General features: G+C 36.9%; 1 protein-coding gene across 5 annotated transcripts in view; it reads right to left on the bottom strand.

Annotated features, from left to right (window-relative positions):
• Window positions 1-19,385, bottom strand: part of Diaph3 (diaphanous related formin 3) — a 492,745-nt gene that overhangs the window by 449,533 nt on the left and 23,827 nt on the right. For 3 of the 5 annotated variants that reach the window (XR_012436212.1, XM_074043284.1, XM_074043286.1), the window contains exon 2: window positions 6,940-6,972. The exons of the other annotated variants lie outside the window; for them this stretch is intronic. Coding sequence is in view for 2 of the 3 variants with exons in the window: in XM_074043284.1 (XP_073899385.1) it covers window positions 6,940-6,972 (33 nt within the window). In the remaining variant the exon portion in view is untranslated. The remainder of the gene's footprint in view (window positions 1-6,939; window positions 6,973-19,385) is intronic. 5 annotated transcript variants of the gene reach the window in all.

The following is a 19,385-nucleotide window of genomic DNA, read 5'->3' as shown; positions in this document are numbered from 1 at the left end:
AACACCATCAACCTCATGACCTATTTACTGTATATATGCTAATTCCAACAAAAGCAGAATACACATGGGACATTCACCAGGATGGACCAAACTGTGGGACATAAAGCAAAGCTTAAATTGGAAAGGATTAACATTACACACATCTTACACAAGAAAATTACAAATAAGACAAAGATATCAGGAAAATCCCAAATACTTGAGAATTAAACAATATATGCCTAAACATATGTCCATAAGTCAAAGAAATCAACAGGGAATTATAAAACATTCTCAACTGCATAAAAACGAAGACATCCCATAATTTGTCCAAACCAGCTAAAGCAGTTCTCAGAAGTCATTATTATATAAGATTTCTATATTGTATACACTTACAAGTGAAGGACAGGAATGTAACACAGGTCCTGTTAGGAGGTTGGTACTAGTGGGAAGGGGAGGGTGAGTGGAAAGGGGAAAGGAGGGTGAAAGGCTGATGGGGGTGGCTCAAGTGGTAGAATGCCTGTATAGCAAGCATGAGGCCAGAAGTTCAAACCCCAGTACTGCCAAAAAAAAATTTTTTAAAGAAAAATAAAGGAAATGAACCAGTTCAGGATATAATACATAAATACATGGAAATGTCACAAGGAAACTCCCTGTGTAGCTATCTTAAACAAAAATGTTATTTTTTTTTCTTTTACAAAATCAGAGAACAGGAGGGCAGAACAAGTCCTGCCTTGGAGGGATGCAGGTGGAGAAAGGGCATGGGAGGGCGAATATAGTGCAAATACCATGTACACACGTATATAAATGAAAACAATGATACCTGTTGAAACTATTCCAGGAATGGGAAAAGAGGAGGGTAAAGGAGAATGATGGAGAGGATTAATTCAAGTATGATACATTTGATATATTATAAGATCTTTTGTAAATGCCACAATATACCTCCTCCCAGCACAACAATTTAAAAAAGGAGGGTGAATATGGTCAATGTACTTCATATATACTTGTATGAAAATGGAATAATGAAACCTGCTTAAATCATTTTAAGCAGGGGGAGAGGGATGGGGGAAAACGATAGTGGGGATGAATCTAACTAAAGTACATTGTAAGCATATATGGAAATATCACAATGAAACCCCTGTATATGTATATGCTAATAAATATATGCTAATAAAATGTTTTTTAAAAGATTATTCAGGAAGGAGGGGAGGAAAACAAGGAAGAGAGGAAGGAGGGGAAAAAGCTCTTTCTTTGAAAGATCAATAAAATTGGCACGTCTCTAGCCACACCAAACAAAGAAAAAAAACAGAAGACACAAATTACCAGTATCAGCTTTGGAATAAGGGGCATCAATACAGATCCTACATTAAAAGGATAAGGAAATATCACAAGAAACTTAAGCCCATAAATGCAACAACACAGATGAAGTGAAAAAACAGATTACTTGAAAAATCCTGGATCTAGTAATAGATAATTCAGATAAGAAAACAATGGTAAATAAGCAATGAAAAGATGTTCATGAGGAAACAATGTGTCAGTTTCTTATAAAATTCATCATACAGTTAGCTCCCAAAATGAAAACTTATGCCCACAAAGCATGGTGGCTAACACCTATAATCCTAGCTACCCAGGAGGTAGACATCAGAAGGATCATGATTGGAGGCCAACCTGGCCCAAAGTTAGCAAGACTCCATTTCCTGGATGGAACTGGAGAACATCATTCTGAGCGAGGTCAGCCAGGCCCAGAAGACCAAAAATCGTATGTTCTCCCTTATATGTGGACTTTAGATCTAGGGCAAATAGAGCAATGCTGTTGGACTTGGATCATACGACAAGAGGAGAACAAAGACGGGACATAAAGGAATAGGTAGAAAACCCAAAACATGAAAGCGTTTGATGTCCCCTCTCCAGAAGAACTAATAAAATAATTAATAAAATTAATTAAATAAAAATTAATAAAATAATGAATATTATTATTTATAATAATCATGAGCAGGGGATCAGGAACCAAGGTAAAGATCAGTTAGAGTTAAATCAACATGGGTTGTAATACATGGGTACATGAAAGCAATAGTAGGAATCTTTCTGTATAGCTATCCTTTACTCAACTAGTAAAAACGCTTTGTCTTTCTTATTATGCATATGTCCTTTCTTCAACAAAATCAGTGATAAGGGCAGTGATAAGGGCAGAACGGGACCTGCCTGAAACTGAGGGGGGGGAGGGAGAGGGGCAGGGTGAAGAAATGACCCAAACAATGTATGCACATGTACATAAATAAACAAAAAAAGATTCCATTTCCTCCAGTAAGCTGTGCATGATGTCACATTCCTGTCATCCCAGCTATGCAAGAGGAATAAATAGGAAAGCCAGACCAGCCCAGGCAAAAAATGAAAATAAAAAATAAAATGTGAAATCCTATTTGAAAACTAACTAAAGTAAAAAGGGCTTGGGGCATAGCTTAAGTAGTACAGCACTTGTCTAGCAAGCACAAGGCCCTGTACCACCAAAATCAAATCTCAATACCACCAAAAGTAAATAAAACTTATGTCCACAAAAAGGTATTGTATGCAAACATTCACAGAAGCTTTACTCATAGTAGCCAAAACAACAAAAGAATAAAATTGTAATATTACCAAACAATGACCAGACACAAAAACATCGTGCTATGTGATCCCATTCACTCACAATTCTAGAAAATGAACTGTATTTCGGACAGCTAATGTTTGTCAAGAGCCATGATGCGGGAAGACTGCAAAGGGGCACAGAGGGAAGTTTGGGGGTAATGAAATGTTTTGTATCATGACAGCAATGTGTATATAATCATACATAATTATGAAAACTCAGATTGCACCCTTAAAACCTAAGCATTACATGGTATGTAAACCATGCCACAATTTTAAAAGTGTAAGTTACTAATCATACTATTATTATTGAATGCATAGTATACCAAACATTATTACTTAATTGTCCCTTGAACAACCCCTATAAACAGAGGTACCAAGAATCAAAGTCTATCTAATTTATACAAAGTCACATTGCTAGTAGATAGCATGACAGCTCTCCTACATGCAATAAAGAATAGGTACTAATGGAAAGACCCCATGACTTCCTTCAGTGTCTCTGCAGGCCAATGTTTTGTTTTTCTATCTATAGTTGTTCTTTGTGGGTCATGAAATTCATTTAGTCGATTAGATCACCATTCTTTTTTAAAGTAATGGAGAGGAGTGAAGAAAAGTGGGAAGAAATGAAAGGAAAAGATCACAGTTCATTATGCTTAGAAACGTGAAATAGCTATAAAAACTTTGGTTTCAAATGAGAAAGTTCTTAGGTTTATGTGGGCTGTGATACAAAGTAAAATATTACTTCCTACTGCATATCCTAGTCAAAAAGCAAAAAAAAAAAAAAGCTTAAAACCCATCGCTGCAGGACAAAAAGGATTGATAGTAATACTGGCTGTGGTGAGATAAAAAGAGATCAGTAAGAGCACTATACTGTGGACAAATGGTTCTGAGGGACAAAGGAAGAAACAGCAAGTCAAAACAGCTCCTAAAACTCCAAAACCCTCATGTTCAACTTCCTCTAACCTGCCTTTTTAGACTCATCTCCTCTGTATCTCCTTGAAACATTATGCCTTTAAGGAAATCTCCTTCTCAGCTCCAATATAAATGATGGGTGCTTATAATATAAACAAGGGTATTACCTCTTATTCTTACCCCAGCACCCTGAGTTGCACCTTATACAAAGAATGTTCAGGTATTTGTAGAAGGAACACTGCTTACTGTAGTTACCCTTCATTCCTATACAACAAGACTGTGTCCCATGAAATTCAATTCTGATGAAAACTGAAGAAATAACCTTGAAAAGAGAAGTACTCTTTTGCAAGCCTTTAACAAAGCAACTGAAAGGGACAAGTTTTTAATATTAATGTTTCCCATGATGAAGCTTCTATTTAATGTTTCTAAAATACCGCTGTTCAAATGTCTGACTATAGCAGAACTCTATTCTTCCATGCCTTTTCTAAAGTTCTGCCCATAATAGCTCTTCGCATTAAGAAATTCTAAATTAAAAGAATACATGGAACATTATGTTGTGGGGATGGCAAACTTTGATTAGAAAACATACTGCCAGCACAGATCAAAAAATCAATGGCAAATGCTTCTGAGCTCTAACATACCAAAAATAGCTTAAAGAATCCTCAAAACATCCAGCTACCCTTTCCCTTCTCACAGCCCTGCCTTGATCTATAGCACACATCCCCTGTACAGCTCAGCAGCAAATGTGGCACACCACCCCATCTATACATCAAGAGACATTTGTAAAAAGGGACAGAACTGAGAGCAGCAGTTCAACATACTTCAGCTTAAATGAAACTCACCAAAGCCAGACAAGGAAGGGAGAGAAGGTATAATTAGTCCTGCTTTACAAATAAGTGATCAAATGATTGAGTTGTCAAGGTCACAGAGCTAAGCAGTAGTGAAGTTCTGTCGTTCAACAGACTCTTCTGATTCCAAATTCAATGCCTTTTTCACACTGCACCAGACAATAATGAGTAAAAGAATCTATTCTTCAGCATCTCCTGGTCAGGAAAGCCATGCTTATTCTCAGACCTCTGTGACAATGGATCCAGCTGCCCACACTCAACTACTTGCTTGGTTCTTCTCTAGACTAAACCTCTGGCCTACTCAGGTGACAAGCTAAAGGCCAAGATCAGAAAGAATGAGAGTGGAGAGAATCAGCAAGGAATCCAGCAAATGGTTATGTGTATACCTACAAGAGCTGAGTGAAGTACATGCTCAGAAAAACTGGCAGAACGTCCTCAGAAACAATAGCAAGTATTGGAAGTATTATTCATACACTATCTCTACCTTCAAAAGGTCTAATACAGTGAGACAGACAGAAATGATGTAGTAGTAAGACTATGTACTAGCTACCAACAGTTTTGACCTTACCTAGGCCAATTACAAGGATAAAAGTGGAAGTTAAGGAATAGAAGCTGGAAGAAAAAAAAGACTTCACTGAGGAGGGATCCCAGCTTATTAAGATATAATAGAACAAGATGGTTTTCAGAATGGCCTGCTGAAGCCACTCTATGACTCAGTTTCTAGAACTTAGGTAAAGATTGTGTGTTGGCAGTGTGCCAGGACAGTCATGTAATGGAAGTAAGGTCAGTGTCTAAAAGAGAAAAACACACTGTGTCCATAAAATATGAATAAATCTCAAAACATACCATACTGTTCAGCAATAAAAGGAACAAAACATTATGGAAGAACCTTGAAAACATGTTAAATGAAAGAAGTCAGTCACAAAAGACCATGTACTATGTTATTCCATTGATATGAGATGTTAAAAATAGGCCTATCTACAGAACCTACATATATAAACCATTGGTTGCCCAGGGCTGGGTAAATTCAGAGAAAATGGAAAGTAAATATTTACAGTTATGAAGATTTCTTTTAAAGATGATGAATATGTTCTAAAATTGTTTATAGTGATGGTTGAACAACTCTTGTGAATATACCAAATACTACTGAATTACATACTTTGAATGGGTCAGTAAATAGCTCAATAAAGGTATTATAAATATACCACTGTATATTCTCATTAAAATTCAAACAGAAAATTGCACCTGGTTTTATTACTGGCCTTGAGAAGTCATTTGAAGGCTGGGTTAAGTCAGCATAGTAAAAGCATGAGATTTAAAACTCTGTGGACCAAGATGCAAGCCACAGCCGTACCACTTGCCAACAGAGCATACTTAGGCAGCTAAATCCATCTTAGTGCCTCAGTGTCCACTGCTGTGAGATAAACACAACATCTACTGAGCAAGGCAACAAATAATTATGTAATCCACTTAAATGTTCCATGTGGCTATCATTTTCTAAATACTAGTACAGGCACATACTGCATGATGTTAAGGTCAATTATAGACTGCACCTACAATGGTATATACTGTACGGCCTAGGTATGTAATCTATACCATCTAAGTCTGTGTACACTCCATGATGTTCACACAATGATTAAAAAAAATTGCCTAACAATGCACTTTTCAGAACATATCCCTGTGGTTAAACAACACATGACTATAAACAAAAAAGTTACAGAGAAAATTTTACTTAAATATCATTTTCTTAGACACTATTAAAGAGAAACATCAAAATTCTAGTTCAATTTTTAAATCATTCATGTCAATACCTATGTCTCATTCACCTTTACATCTATCATACCCAGGTGCCAAAGATAGCACTCTGGATACCAAAAGAGGTAAACATTTGGTATCCATATATTATCATGCTTAATATATGGTGATGTAGAATTCAAACTATGGTTAATAAGGTCTAATTAGGATTTTCCCTCTTTATCATGATTACATATTTTTGACATCATTGCTTATTTGGACTTTGTTGCTATTCTTGTTACTATTACTTTACTACTAACCATGAGTTACATTCAAAACAAAGTATCTGTATATGCAAACATCTGTAATGGTGCTAGAAGTATTACTAAGAGATCCTACTATTAAGAACATGGAAAATATAGAGCAAGGTGTGCCTGGTTCTCATTTTTAAACATTTCTAGAATATATGCATGATATTTTAATCTGGTTTCCTTAAATTAGCAACTACATATTTCTGAAAAGGCATCGTGTTTTTAGCTATTTTTTTCAACCTCTTTTTAAAGTGTGCAATTCATCCCCAAAGAATGAGAGCTGATTTGAATAATTCAAAGTTGACTAACAATTTGTAATTAAACAAATTCTTTTAAATTAACATATTGACTTCCTTCTTACAACTTAAAAGCAACAATTTAATGTATCTTACCAGTTCAACCTCTTATATTAACACTAAAAAAAATTCCCAATACATGCAGTTTCTAGAAATTTCAAAGGTGTTAGTACAGCACACCACAAACATTACATGGTTAGTTAAAATTCATAACAAACAAATTGTTGAGGAAAACCTTACCATATCATCCGTCAGTGTCCTAATATTTAAATGCTGCAAATGAAAAAGATCAGTCAGTAATTTATAACAACTTTTTTATTTTAGTTAATAGAGTATATTTGAAATTCTACAATGCTAACTTGAAGGTAATTAAATTTCTGACAGTCTAATAAAAATGCATTATATATTGTTTTAATCTCCTTCTCCAAAAGATGGACAAAAGTTGCCCTGCATGCAACAGTTTCAAACATTTACTAAAATTTCTTGGCTTTGTGAATATCACAAGTAGAAACCTAACTGTAGTACAATAGTCTCCCAATTAATAGTATTCATTATTATTAATATACAGACTTAGAATACAATGGATAAAGATTTAAATATGATTTTCAGAAAAATTTTCACATTAGAAAACACTAAAACTTTAAATTTACCATTAGTATGCAGCATAATAGATAATGAAGTACTTTGCTGGCTTAATTAACTTAAACAATTCAAGTAATGAAGAAGAATGTACTAGAATGACTATTTGCATCTTTAACATCAGTTTGATTTATCACCAGTGGTGATGGTAGACAATTCTCAGTTTCATTGCTAGTTGATTTGAGAACCATTTTGCTGATTTCCTTGCAAGACAAACATAAGGCCACTTTAGAAAGTGAATAAATTAGTTTCCTGCAAAGCACAATTCAAAAGAAAAAAGTATTTAGGAAAAAACTGTTTTATAAATTCAAGAAGAGGGCAAGATTTTGTATGCGGGTAGCTGGAATCAATTACCAATTCTGCTTCCTCATAACCATTGGAGCATTAGATCTTTTAAAGAGCAGAGAAAGGGTCAAATGTTTTCTAAATGGAATACTGGTCTATTCTTTTATAATTAGTAAAAGGTGTGCTAACAATCATCTAACAGAGTAAGTGGCACATAGCTAAATTCAACATTTACTGAATGGAATGAAATTTGTCACTCATGTCTGTCATGCTCATGACTCTACTTCGATTATGATCCCAATTAAAAAGCTGTACAGGGTAAATCACTATTCCAGATTTTCTTCTCTCACCAAGATGTTCCTTCTTCTAATGCAAAGGAAAACAAATAACTGGAGGCGCCTAAAGTGAACTTTATATAGACCAAAGTGAATGTAGCCATATTAATGACCATTATTGGCTACACCACCAGGTTGCAGATTGAACTACTTGCTGAATTAAAACAGATTACTTTGAACTGAGAATAAAGAAGTGATAATACTGGACCACATATGGGTTAATTAGTAACTAATCCTAGATTATAGATAGAATTTGCTTTTTATCAATATGATTTTCACTGTATGCACAGTGGTCCTGAAGATCCTGAGCAAGACTGTAAAGTTTACAGCCAGAGGGTCATACGAGAGATGACTATAACCACAAGGGATCTTCAGAGCTCTCAGAGAAGGAGCAATGCCTGGTGGGGCTCCCTTCCCTTCCTCTGCCAGCCTGCTATATGTGTGCCTTCCACTAAGACAGGTTCCAGCCCTTGCATTTACTTAGTTCTCACAATAGCATGCTAAGTGGTCTAATGCTTAGAAAGAGATCAAAGGTAAAGCTGAAAACCTATTAGAAACAAGATGAACGCATCTACTTCACAAATGAAATATTCTATTTCACAAATGAAATATTCCCAAAAAGCAGTATGAGTTGCTGCAGGAACTTGTCAAAAAATGTTTTAAGAGAGAGAGAATGAAAATAAATAATTTTTGGAGAAATCACACTAGGACCCAAGCAAGATTTATGATCTAAACACTGCATAGAAGGTATAGAAAGCAAAGTAATAGAAAATGAAAGTTACAGGATATAAAATCCAGAAGATGTAAAAATCCAAGAAAAACATTTGTATGTATCATCAAAGGCCTAAAATAGGACATGCCTATTATCCTAGCTACTTGAGAGCTAAGATAGGGAGGATCGCAGTTTGAGGACAGTCCGGTCAAAAACTTTGTGAGACCCCATCTTAACCAATACCTAGGCACAGTGGTGTGCACCTTTGATCCTTAGCTACTAGGGAGGCTGAGAGGGCAGGGTAAAAAGCTGGGCTTAGTAGTACATACCTGTCATCCCATCTACAGTGGAAATTATAAAACAGGAAGATCACAGTCCAGGCCAGCCTGGCAAAAAAGCAAGACCCCATCTCCAAAGTAACCAAAACAAAAAGGGCTGAAGGTGTGACTTAAGCAGTAGAGCACCAGCCTAGCAAGTGTAAATACCACAGTTCAAAATTCAGTACTGCCTAAAAAAATTACAGCCATACTCAAAACCTTCAGAAAAAAGAATAATCACTCCTATGTAAAAACAAGGCAACACAAGGATATATATTTGTCAGTTTTTTTGAGTTATTGTGGTTTTTGTTTTTAATTCTTAAAACTATCTCATTGGGGGTCTAATTTTTAAAAGGAATTAATTTGATGATGGCTTAGTCTTTTATTTCCAGACTGCGTAGGTAAGTGTAATATAAGTTGCAACTTATTATACATAATATTTCACCAGAAAAGAACATGTGATGAATCAAAACAGAATTATAATGTAAGAGCAGCTAGCAGGGAAAAATAAAATTCATACAGACATAGATATAAAAAGTATAAGAGTCTGAAGGGGAAAAAAGCAAGATGCTAAGGTCAAGTTCATTATTCCTACTCTTCTGGAAAAACTATTGATTCTCACCATCAGCAAGAGAAGGCAGTAGGGCAGGAAATGACAGCAAATTCAAGGCTCATGACAGGACTGGAGACATTGACTAACAGAGTCAGCAGCTAGAAAACTTGAGAAATTGGTTTTTATATCAAAATAATAAAGTCAGAACAGGTTTCAAGACTTAGCTTTCTAAAAAACAGAAGCTACAGAGCTATTTGTTTTTACAATGCAATCTTCAAGAAACCATTAAAGACATGCTAGCAGTAAAACTAGGCACTAGTAATTTCCTCTAAAAATCCCATTGTTTCCAATAACTAAATCTACTTCCAACATGAAAGAAAAAGAAATAAACACTAAACAAGTAGTAAACAAGTATAAAGGCTATATCAATTGGCTAACTTGTTGGGATGTTTGAATGTTAATATTAAATTCAAGTTTTTCACTACAAAGTTTCACTATGTCAGTCCTGTTTATTTGGGCTTACACACTTATAAAATGAAGACTATAGGTGGGTGCTGGTGGCTCCTAGCTACTTGGGAGGCTGAAATCAGGAAGAGTGATGTTGGAGGCCAGCCTGGGCAAATAGTTCTCCAGACCGGGTCTCCAAAATGACCACAGCAAAATGGACTGCAGGTGCAGCTCAAGTGAGACAGCACCTGCTTTGCAAGTTCAAAGCCCTGTGTTCAAACCCCAGTCTCCCTCCTTCTCTCTCTCTCTCTCTCACACACACACACACACACACACACAAAGAAGACTATCCATTAAGCTGAAATTGCTTAATGAGAGAACTAATATAAAATCTTTAGACAATTCCACAGAGTTTCAGCCTTACTTTTGTAGACACAAAGCTATGAGAGTAGTGTCCTTAATTAAAAAGGGAAAAAAGCTGTATAACAAAAAAATATTGCTTTTATACTGGTTAACTAAGACATTTTTTTAAAACAATGAAGTACTTTTGTTTTATAGGCACCAGCAATGTTCCTATCTTCCAAGGGGAAAAATAGAAACACACACATCAATCCAGTTCATAAGCAGCATTTGCTGACTCTACTAAAAGAAGGAAAATTTACAGATTACTGAATAGAAGCAACTAGGAGCACCATTAAAACCTGATGGCAATGTTTTAGGATTACAGGAAAAGCAAATGAGAAGAACATACAGTTTTAAACATAGTAATGTGACTTTGTGATCTTTAGTTATTATATTACCTGATCTATGATTCCATAGATGTTATTAAGGGCTTATGGCACTGGGACAAAATACAACTAGTGATATTATACACAAAGTTCTGTCCATAGAACCACTGGTGATTGGTTAAGAGATGGTATTAAAAGACTTTAGGCTTCTTTTCCTAAGCTACAACTTCCCCTTCTTCCTGTGGACCTATGTTCCTCAATTTACTAATCCTGTTTTCTCCCTTAAATGTAAGAAGCACTGCTTGTAGATGGGTAACAATGTTTTCTGCTAATGACAGCTTCTAGGACGAATGGTCAAGAGGGTCACTGTGGAACTAAAAGAGAAAAAAGAGCCTTTATAGATTTTTCTTCAAAAGAACATAGGATGGGATGGGGGGAGAAACACAGAACACAGGTCTCTATATTCCCACCTAAGCAATGCATCAAAACTTTCATTGAAGATAGTACATGCTGTCAAAAAATAGATTTAGAGCTTTCAGAGTACTGTGCCAAATGCTGTGAATATCAAAAGGTATGAAGATACACTTCCTCCCCCACCAATTTAGTTTACAAGTAAATAACAAAGTCGGGTAAGTTATACAATACACAAGGCAGCATGCAGAGCCCTGAGGCCACATGCAAGTGCAGATCCAAGCTGCAGCTCCAGACTTTTAGCAAACTTTGTTTCCTGTCACAGGTTTAGCACATATAAACTAGAAGGCCAACAAAGCAACAAATCTGTCCATTGAGGTCATTAGGAATAGGACAGCCTTCCATTTGGAGCAATTTGTTATCATCATAGCCAAATACAATAATGCTTTAAAATAACTTTGGCTGATACAATTTAATTACATTAAGTTTACATCATTTCAGTGGGTTCTTTTGAGGGATCATCAACAGGAGGGAATCTGAAAGAAGAAACCTCCAAACACACCAACTCTGGTAATGTTCATAACCTAGACCCTGTACGCCAGCTGGTTTGCAGCTTTTTTAGTGTGCACAAGAATCACACCAAGCCTTTCTTTGAAAGAGTAGGTTACAAGGCCTCAGTCTCCCTAAATCCTGTTTAGCAGGTCTAAGGTGGGACTTTGGAACCCAGAAGCCTAGGGGCACTGTGATAACACTGAAGCACACCCAGGACCACCTGAGACACTCTGCTCCCCACTTCCTACTGTGGCCATTCTATGTTCCCATTTCTTCAGCCTGCTCTATTAGGAATTCCATATCACTTGGCTTACTTTAAAAGAAAGGTGAACTGTCACATGAAAGATATAGATAAGAAGTACAAGAGACTTTCCGAGAAGTGAGAGACAAGGAGCTGGCAGAGCTAGGAAAATCTTCAATGCCAAGAAGTGACAATGGCACAGTCAGTACTGATATAAGAGAATTCAACAATGCCTGGACTTAGGATCATTTACTCAAATAATTATTTTATCTCTAAAGTGCACTGAGCCTCCTAAATATATACTTAAATACTGATTATTCATATCAAACCATAACCTGATACTATTTGCTAGAAAAAAATTATTACATGATGGTCACTGACAACAGTTACACCTAAAGGAAAAAAAGCCAGAATCTACTTTCTCTTAATCATAATTTTTGATTGACAATGATATACTACAGTGCTATTCACATTTTTGTTTTAAAGTCTAGACTACTTTTATACCAATAACTTATAAATATGTACCTTAACCAACATTTTTGGTCCACATAGCTGTGCTTAATGTCAACACCAATTACAAAGAGTATAAAAATGTAAGACATTACTTCTAGCCATGAGACAAAACACACTTAGAGAGTCTAAAGTAACCACAAAATACGAAAATATTCATCTAGGGCTTGGATTTAGCATTCTTAGAAAGGTCCAAAAATAACACTGAAGCTTTCCTGTCTCTTGGGAAGAGTAGAGCTAACTTCTTGATAACAAAGAAAAAATCTTTTAAGTTGACTGGCTCTTTATGTGGTTATATTGCCTTTTATTTCCCCCCAGTCTGCATGGAGAAAGATGAGAGATGTTAGTAACTGCTCCCCAGCCTCTTTTAATCATTCATTCACGACTGTAATCATGCCTACCTCAGAAAGACAATCACCCCATCCCTTAATGAGACTTTTCTATCACACACAGAGAGACCCATTCCTCCCTCTTCAAGAAAGATCAGCTTTCAGAATGAGGCATCAGACGTGTCCACAGAAGAGAGAGGACACACTTTTATGAAAACACACCAAGGTTTTCAAGATGATCAAAAGGCTGCCACACACCTGCTAAGAAAGGATCCCCGTGTCTCCAGAAAAAACAATTAACAAGTTTTGCTTGGAACTCTTCTATAGGTTATGCATCACAGTAGCTGGGCACTCACCAAGTAATTCTTTTTTTCCCTCACATAACGCCAACGTTCATTTACTTTCAATGAACTCATTCAAAGTTGAGTTAAAATTAAACTGAAAATACTGTTACTAATCCTAGTAACAGTTTTAAAACATATTTTAAGACTTTCTCTTCAGCTGTTCCAGTTCTTTAAATCTATACTATCATATCAAAATGCTTCAACAACATATCCAGAGAAAAGCCATTCAAATCTCTGACACACTTTACAAGTGCATTCGGTTCTAGGTTAAGAGAATCCAAGACCTTCTTCATCAGAATAAAGAAGAAAAGCAAGTATTCACTGCAGAGAAAATTATGCTGCCTCCAGAGCTCCCAGAACCACCTGGAAGCCTTTTCAGGTTACATGTGAGGTGTGAGAGAGCCTTGCCTCCTTACACTCTTGTACAAGATGGGAACTTGGACTGGATATTCCTGAAGTGAATACAGGATCATGTACTTAAGAATATTGTTTACATTCCAGCATCACCATAAGAACAGGAAATTCAAGGGAGCCATGGGCCCTCAGACAGACCTGCACGGGGCATGAAAACCTACCTGGTGTTTTGTCTTCCCTTTTTCCCAGTCTCCCACCATGAGGAAAGTGACGGGCACTCTCGCCAGAGTTTCCTCTCAGTAAGGGCCACACAAGGGACCTCAACTTGGCCGCCGTCCAGCAGGGGCATGAGTCAGGGACACGCGCCCAGGCTTCTGCTCGGGGTCCCAACCACCATCCGGGTCGAGTCCTCACTTCTGGGAACACCCATGGACCCCCTTAAAAGCTCTTTCCAGTGCCAGGTGGATCCCGCTTCCGAGGACGTCCAGGAACCCCCATCCTGGCCTCGGGAAGTCCTTTCAAAACTGCATTTCCAACCCCCACTCCATATTAAATGGAGAAACCAGGAGGGCTCCCACACCGCCAGATGCCAGCTTCTACCGGCTCAAGGGAAGCAGACCACCAGGTGAGCTAAGCAGCATGCGCTACTCCCACAAACAACCCTGGGCCAGGTCAGCATGGGCCCCTGGACAGACCGACCCTCCCCCACAGAAAAAAGAGAAAAAAAAACTATATAAACAACAACAACAAAAAAGACACATAGCAAAGAGGGTAGGGTGCCCTAAGCACTGAAGGTGGGGAGGGGCAATCCATCACGTAACTGTAAATAAACAAACCGGCCGGAGAAGGCAGGAGTGGAGGCACCCACCCAGGAATCAGGAGCAGGAAAGCTTGTAAAACTGGCAGTGGTAGGAAAACTCCACAGGAGAGGGGGGAAGACCCACTTCCCACATGAGCTGTAAATAAACAAGCCAGCCAGAAAAGGCGGGTGTAGCGCCACCTCCCCCAGTGTGCTTGCAGAAGGCTGTAACCGTCGTGGTCATGCACAGGAGAACTCTAAGTAAACAAAGCCTGCAGGGCCAGGTGAGTGTTAAGCTCATTCCTGAGATCTGCATAAATAAAGCCTCCAGCAACAGCAGGCTGACAGCAGCAGGCAGGTGAGCCGCAGCCTCAGGCAGACATTCACAGAACTGTCTCCAGACTTTTCTTTTCTTTCTCTTTCTTTCTTGAGACAATGACAACTAGAATTGGAAGCTAAAGGATTCAAATTCCATTTGAACTTGGGATTTTTGTTTTCTTTTTATTTTTTGTTTGTTTTTTCTGTTTGTCCACTTATTTTGTTTTTTGGGTTTTTTTTCCCCCCTTTGATGAAACAACAACCGAACTACTTCTGAGACACCATCTCCAGGATTGGAGGCTGAGGGACTAACACCAAAATTGTTAAGACTGAAACTTTATTGAATTTGAACTTGGGGATTTTTTTTTAATCTTCTCTCTCTCTAATGCCAGCTTAGCTTACCATTGATTAATACACTATCTCTTCCTGTTTATTTCTTTGGTACTGGTTTTTTTGTTATTGTTTGATGTTTTTGCAATTGTTTGTTTATTTTTCCCTTTTCTTTACCTTATTTACTTTCCCTCTCCTCTCATCTTCCATTCTAGATATCACCATTGTTATTATTACAAACTAGACAATACTGAATTACACACAGTACAGGGACAGTAACAATAGCAAGGGCAATGACAGGAAGACAGAAAAAAGAGGGACACCAGTTTCCTCCCAGTAATAAATTAGTACAGGAACCAGAGGGAAATGAAGAAAACAGATACTCAGATCCAGACTCCAACAAAACGAAGATAAACTATGCCAAAGAACCGAATGAAGCCCACGAAAACTCTCTGAAAGAAGAAATCCTGCAAGTAATCAATGAGAATTTTATAGCAATGATACTGGATATGGTCAACCAAAATGTACAGGAGACACTCAAGAAATTCCAAGACAACAAAAATAGAGAATTTGAGAAAGCACAAGAACAAAAAAAAGAAACTATAGAAGCACTTTATAAACACCAAAGTGAAACAAAGAACAAGTAAATAAAGAGATAAATGAACTCAGGAGGAAAATAGACAATATTAAAGAGGAAGGAACTCAGGATATGGAAAACCTCAGAAAAAAGAATGAAACAGAAATGCAAAACAAAATGGAAGACCAATCCAGCAGAATAGAACAAGACAGAATCTCAGAAATCGAAGTTGAAATGGTAATTAAAGGAACACTGAAGAACTATTAGTTAAACAACTCAAGACCTGTGAAAAGAAAATGCAAGATGAAGGCATTACTGACTCCATCAAAAGACCAAACCTGATAATCATGGGCATTGAAGAAGGAGAAGAGGTGCAAGCAAAGGGAATGCGTAATATATTTAACAAAATAATAATGGAAAATTTCCCAAATCTAGAGAAATCTATGCCCATACAGGTGCCAAGAGGCCTCCAGAACACCAAATAGACCTGACCAAAATAGAATTATACCATGGCATATTATCATGAAAACAACAAGTACAGAGACATGAGAAAGAATACTGAAGGCTGTAAGAGAGAAAAACGAATAATATACAAAGGTAAACCCATCAAAATCACAGCAGACTTCTAAACAGAAACATTAAAAACAAGAAGAGCCTGGGGTAAGGTCTTCCAGGCATTGAATGAAAATAACTTCAAGCCTACAATACTCTGCCCACCAAAACTATCATTCAAAATAGATAGAGCAATAAAACTCTTCCATGATAAGCAGAAACTAAAACAATACATGATGACAAAGCAACCATTACCAAAGATTCTTCAAGGGATTCTGCACACAGAAAGTGAAACCCAACTTAACCATGAAAGGGCAGGCAGTACCAAATTATAGGAAAGAAAAAGCAAGAAAGTAGACAGTAACATTGATTTAGGTACACACAATCAAAACATCAAACAACTAAGACAACTAAAGGACAGGAATCACCACATACCTATCAGTACTAACACTAAATGTTAATGGACTTAATTTCCCCATCAAAAGGCACTGTCTGACAAATTGGATTAAAAAGGAAGACCCAACAATTTGTTGCTTACAGGAGACCCATCTCATAGACAGAAATAAGAATAGGCTTAGGGTGAAAGGCTAGAAGAAGATTTACCAAGCAAATGGCCACCGAAAACAGGAAGGAGTAGCAATACTTATCTCTGACAAAGTAGACTTCAAACCTACATTGACCAAAGAAGATAAAGAAGGACACTCCATACTAATAACCTACCGGAATCTATGGGACACAACAAAGGCAGTCCGGAGAGGAAAGTTTATAGCCATGAGTGCATATATTAAAAGACTGAAAGATCTCATCAATGACCTAATGATACATCTCAAACTCTTAGAAAAATAAGAACAAGCAAATCCCAAACAAATAGAAGGAAAGAAATAATCAAAATAAGAGCTGAAATCAATGAAATAGAAACCAAAAAAAACCATACAAAGAATTAATGAAACAAAAAGTTGCTTCTTTGAAAAAATAAGCAAGATCAATAGATCCCTGGCAAAGCTGACTAAAATGAGGAGAGAAAAAACTCAAATTAGTAGAATGAGGAATGCAAAAAGGGAGATAAAACAAACACCATGGAAGTCCAGGAAATCATCAGAGACTACTTTGAGAAACAATGTTGAAATAAACTTGAAAATCTTAAAGAAATGGACAGATTTCTAGATACTTATGATCATCCAAAGCTGAACCAAGAGGACATTAATCACCTAAATAGATCTATAACACAAAATGAAATTGAAGCAGCAATCAAGAGTCTCCCTAAAAAGAAAACCCCAGGACCTGATGGATTTTCTGCTGAATTCTATCAGACCTTTAAAGAAGAACTGACACCAACCCTCCTTAAACTGTTCCACGAAATAGAAAGGGAAGGAAAACTGCCTAACACATTTTATGAGGCCAGAATTACACTTATCCCAAAACCAGGCAAAGACACCTCCAAAAAGGAGAACTACAGGCCAATCTACTTAATGAACACTGATGGAAAACTCCTCAATAAAATAATGGCAAACCAAATTCAACAACACATCAAAAAGATCATTCAGCATAACCAAGTAGGCCTCATCCCAGGGATGCAAGGGTGGTTCAAGATACGAAAATCAATAAACGTAATAAACCACATTAACAGAAGCAAACACAAAAACCACTTGATCATCTCAAAAGATACAGAAAAAGCCTTTGATAAGATCCAACACCATTTCATGATAAAAGCTCTAAGAAAACTAGGAATAGAAGGAAAGTACCTCAACATTATAAAAGCTATATATGACAAACCTACAGCCAGCATTAAACTTAACGGAGAAAAACTGAAACCATTCCCTCTAAAATCAGGAACCAGACAAGGATGCCCACTATCTCCACTCCTATTCAACATAGTACTAGAATTCCTAGCCAGAGCAATTAGGCAAGAAGAAGGAATAAAAGGAATACAAATAGGTAAAGAAACTGTCAAAATATCCCTATTTGCAGAGGATATGATCCTATACTTTAAAGACCCAAAAAACTCTACTCAAAAGCTCCTAGATACCATGAATAGCTATAGCTAGGTAGCAGGGTATAAAATCAACATAGAAAAATCATTAGCATTTCTATACACTAATAATGAACAAACTGAGAAAGAATGTATGAAAACAATTCCATTTACAAAGGCCTCAAAAAAAATCATATACCTGAATGACCTCTACAAGGAAAACTATAAACTTCTGAAGAAAGAGACTGAGGAAGACTATAGAAAGTGGAGAGATCTCCCATGCTCATGGATTAGTAGAATCAACATAGTAAAAATGTCTATACTCCCAAAAGTAATCTACATGTTTAATGCAATTCCCATCAAAATCCCAATGACATTCATAAAAGAGATTGAAAAATCTACAGTTAAATTTATATGGAAACACAAGAGGTCACGAATAGCCAAGACAATAATCAGTCAAAAGAACAATGCTGGAGGTATCACAATACCCAACTTCAAACTATATTACAAAGCAACAGCAATAAGAACAGCATGGTACCGGCACAAAAACAGACATGAAGACCAGTGGAACAGAATAGAGGATCCGGATATGAAGCCATACAACTATAACCAACTTATCTTTGACAAAAGGGCTAAAAATATACAATGGAGAAAAGACAGCCTCTTCAACAAAAACTGCTGGGAAAACTGGTTAGCAGTCTGCAAAAAACCGAAACTAGATCCATGTTTATTATCCTATACCAATATTAACTCAAAATGGATCAAGGATCTTAATATCAGACCCCAAACTCTAAAGTTGGTACAGGAAAGAGTAGGAAATACTTTGGAACTAATAGGTATAGGAAGAACGTTCTCAATGGAACCCCAGCAGCTCAGCAGCTAAGAGATAGCATAGATAAATGGGACCTCATAAAACTAAAAAGCTTCTGTTCATCAAAAGAAATGGTCTCTAAACTGAAGAGAACACCTACAGAGTGGGAGAAAATATTTGCCAGCTACCCATCAGACAAAGGACTGATAACCAGAATATATAGGGAACTTAAAAAACTAAATTCTCCCAAAACTAATGAACCAACAAAGAAATGGGCAAGTGAACTAAACAGAACTTTCTCAAAAGAAGAAATTCAAATGGCCAAAAAACACATGAAAAAATGCTCACCATCCCTAGCAATAAAGGAAATGCAAATTAAAACCACACTAAGATTCTACCTCACCCCTGTTAGAATAGCCATCATTAGCAACACCACTAACAACAGGTGTTGGCGAGGATGTGTGGGAAAAAGGAACCTTCTTACACTGCTGGTGGGAATGTAAACTAGTACAACCACTCTGGAAAAAAATTTGGAGCCTCCTTAAAAATCTAAACATAGATCTACCATATGAT

The sequence above is a fragment of the Castor canadensis genome, chromosome 10 (genome assembly GCF_047511655.1).
Source record: "Castor canadensis chromosome 10, mCasCan1.hap1v2, whole genome shotgun sequence".
In the NCBI taxonomy this organism is placed as follows: domain Eukaryota; kingdom Metazoa; phylum Chordata; class Mammalia; order Rodentia; family Castoridae; genus Castor; species Castor canadensis.
Note: the sequence above shows the minus strand (reverse complement) of the source record. Positions and strands in the feature narration are given on the sequence as shown.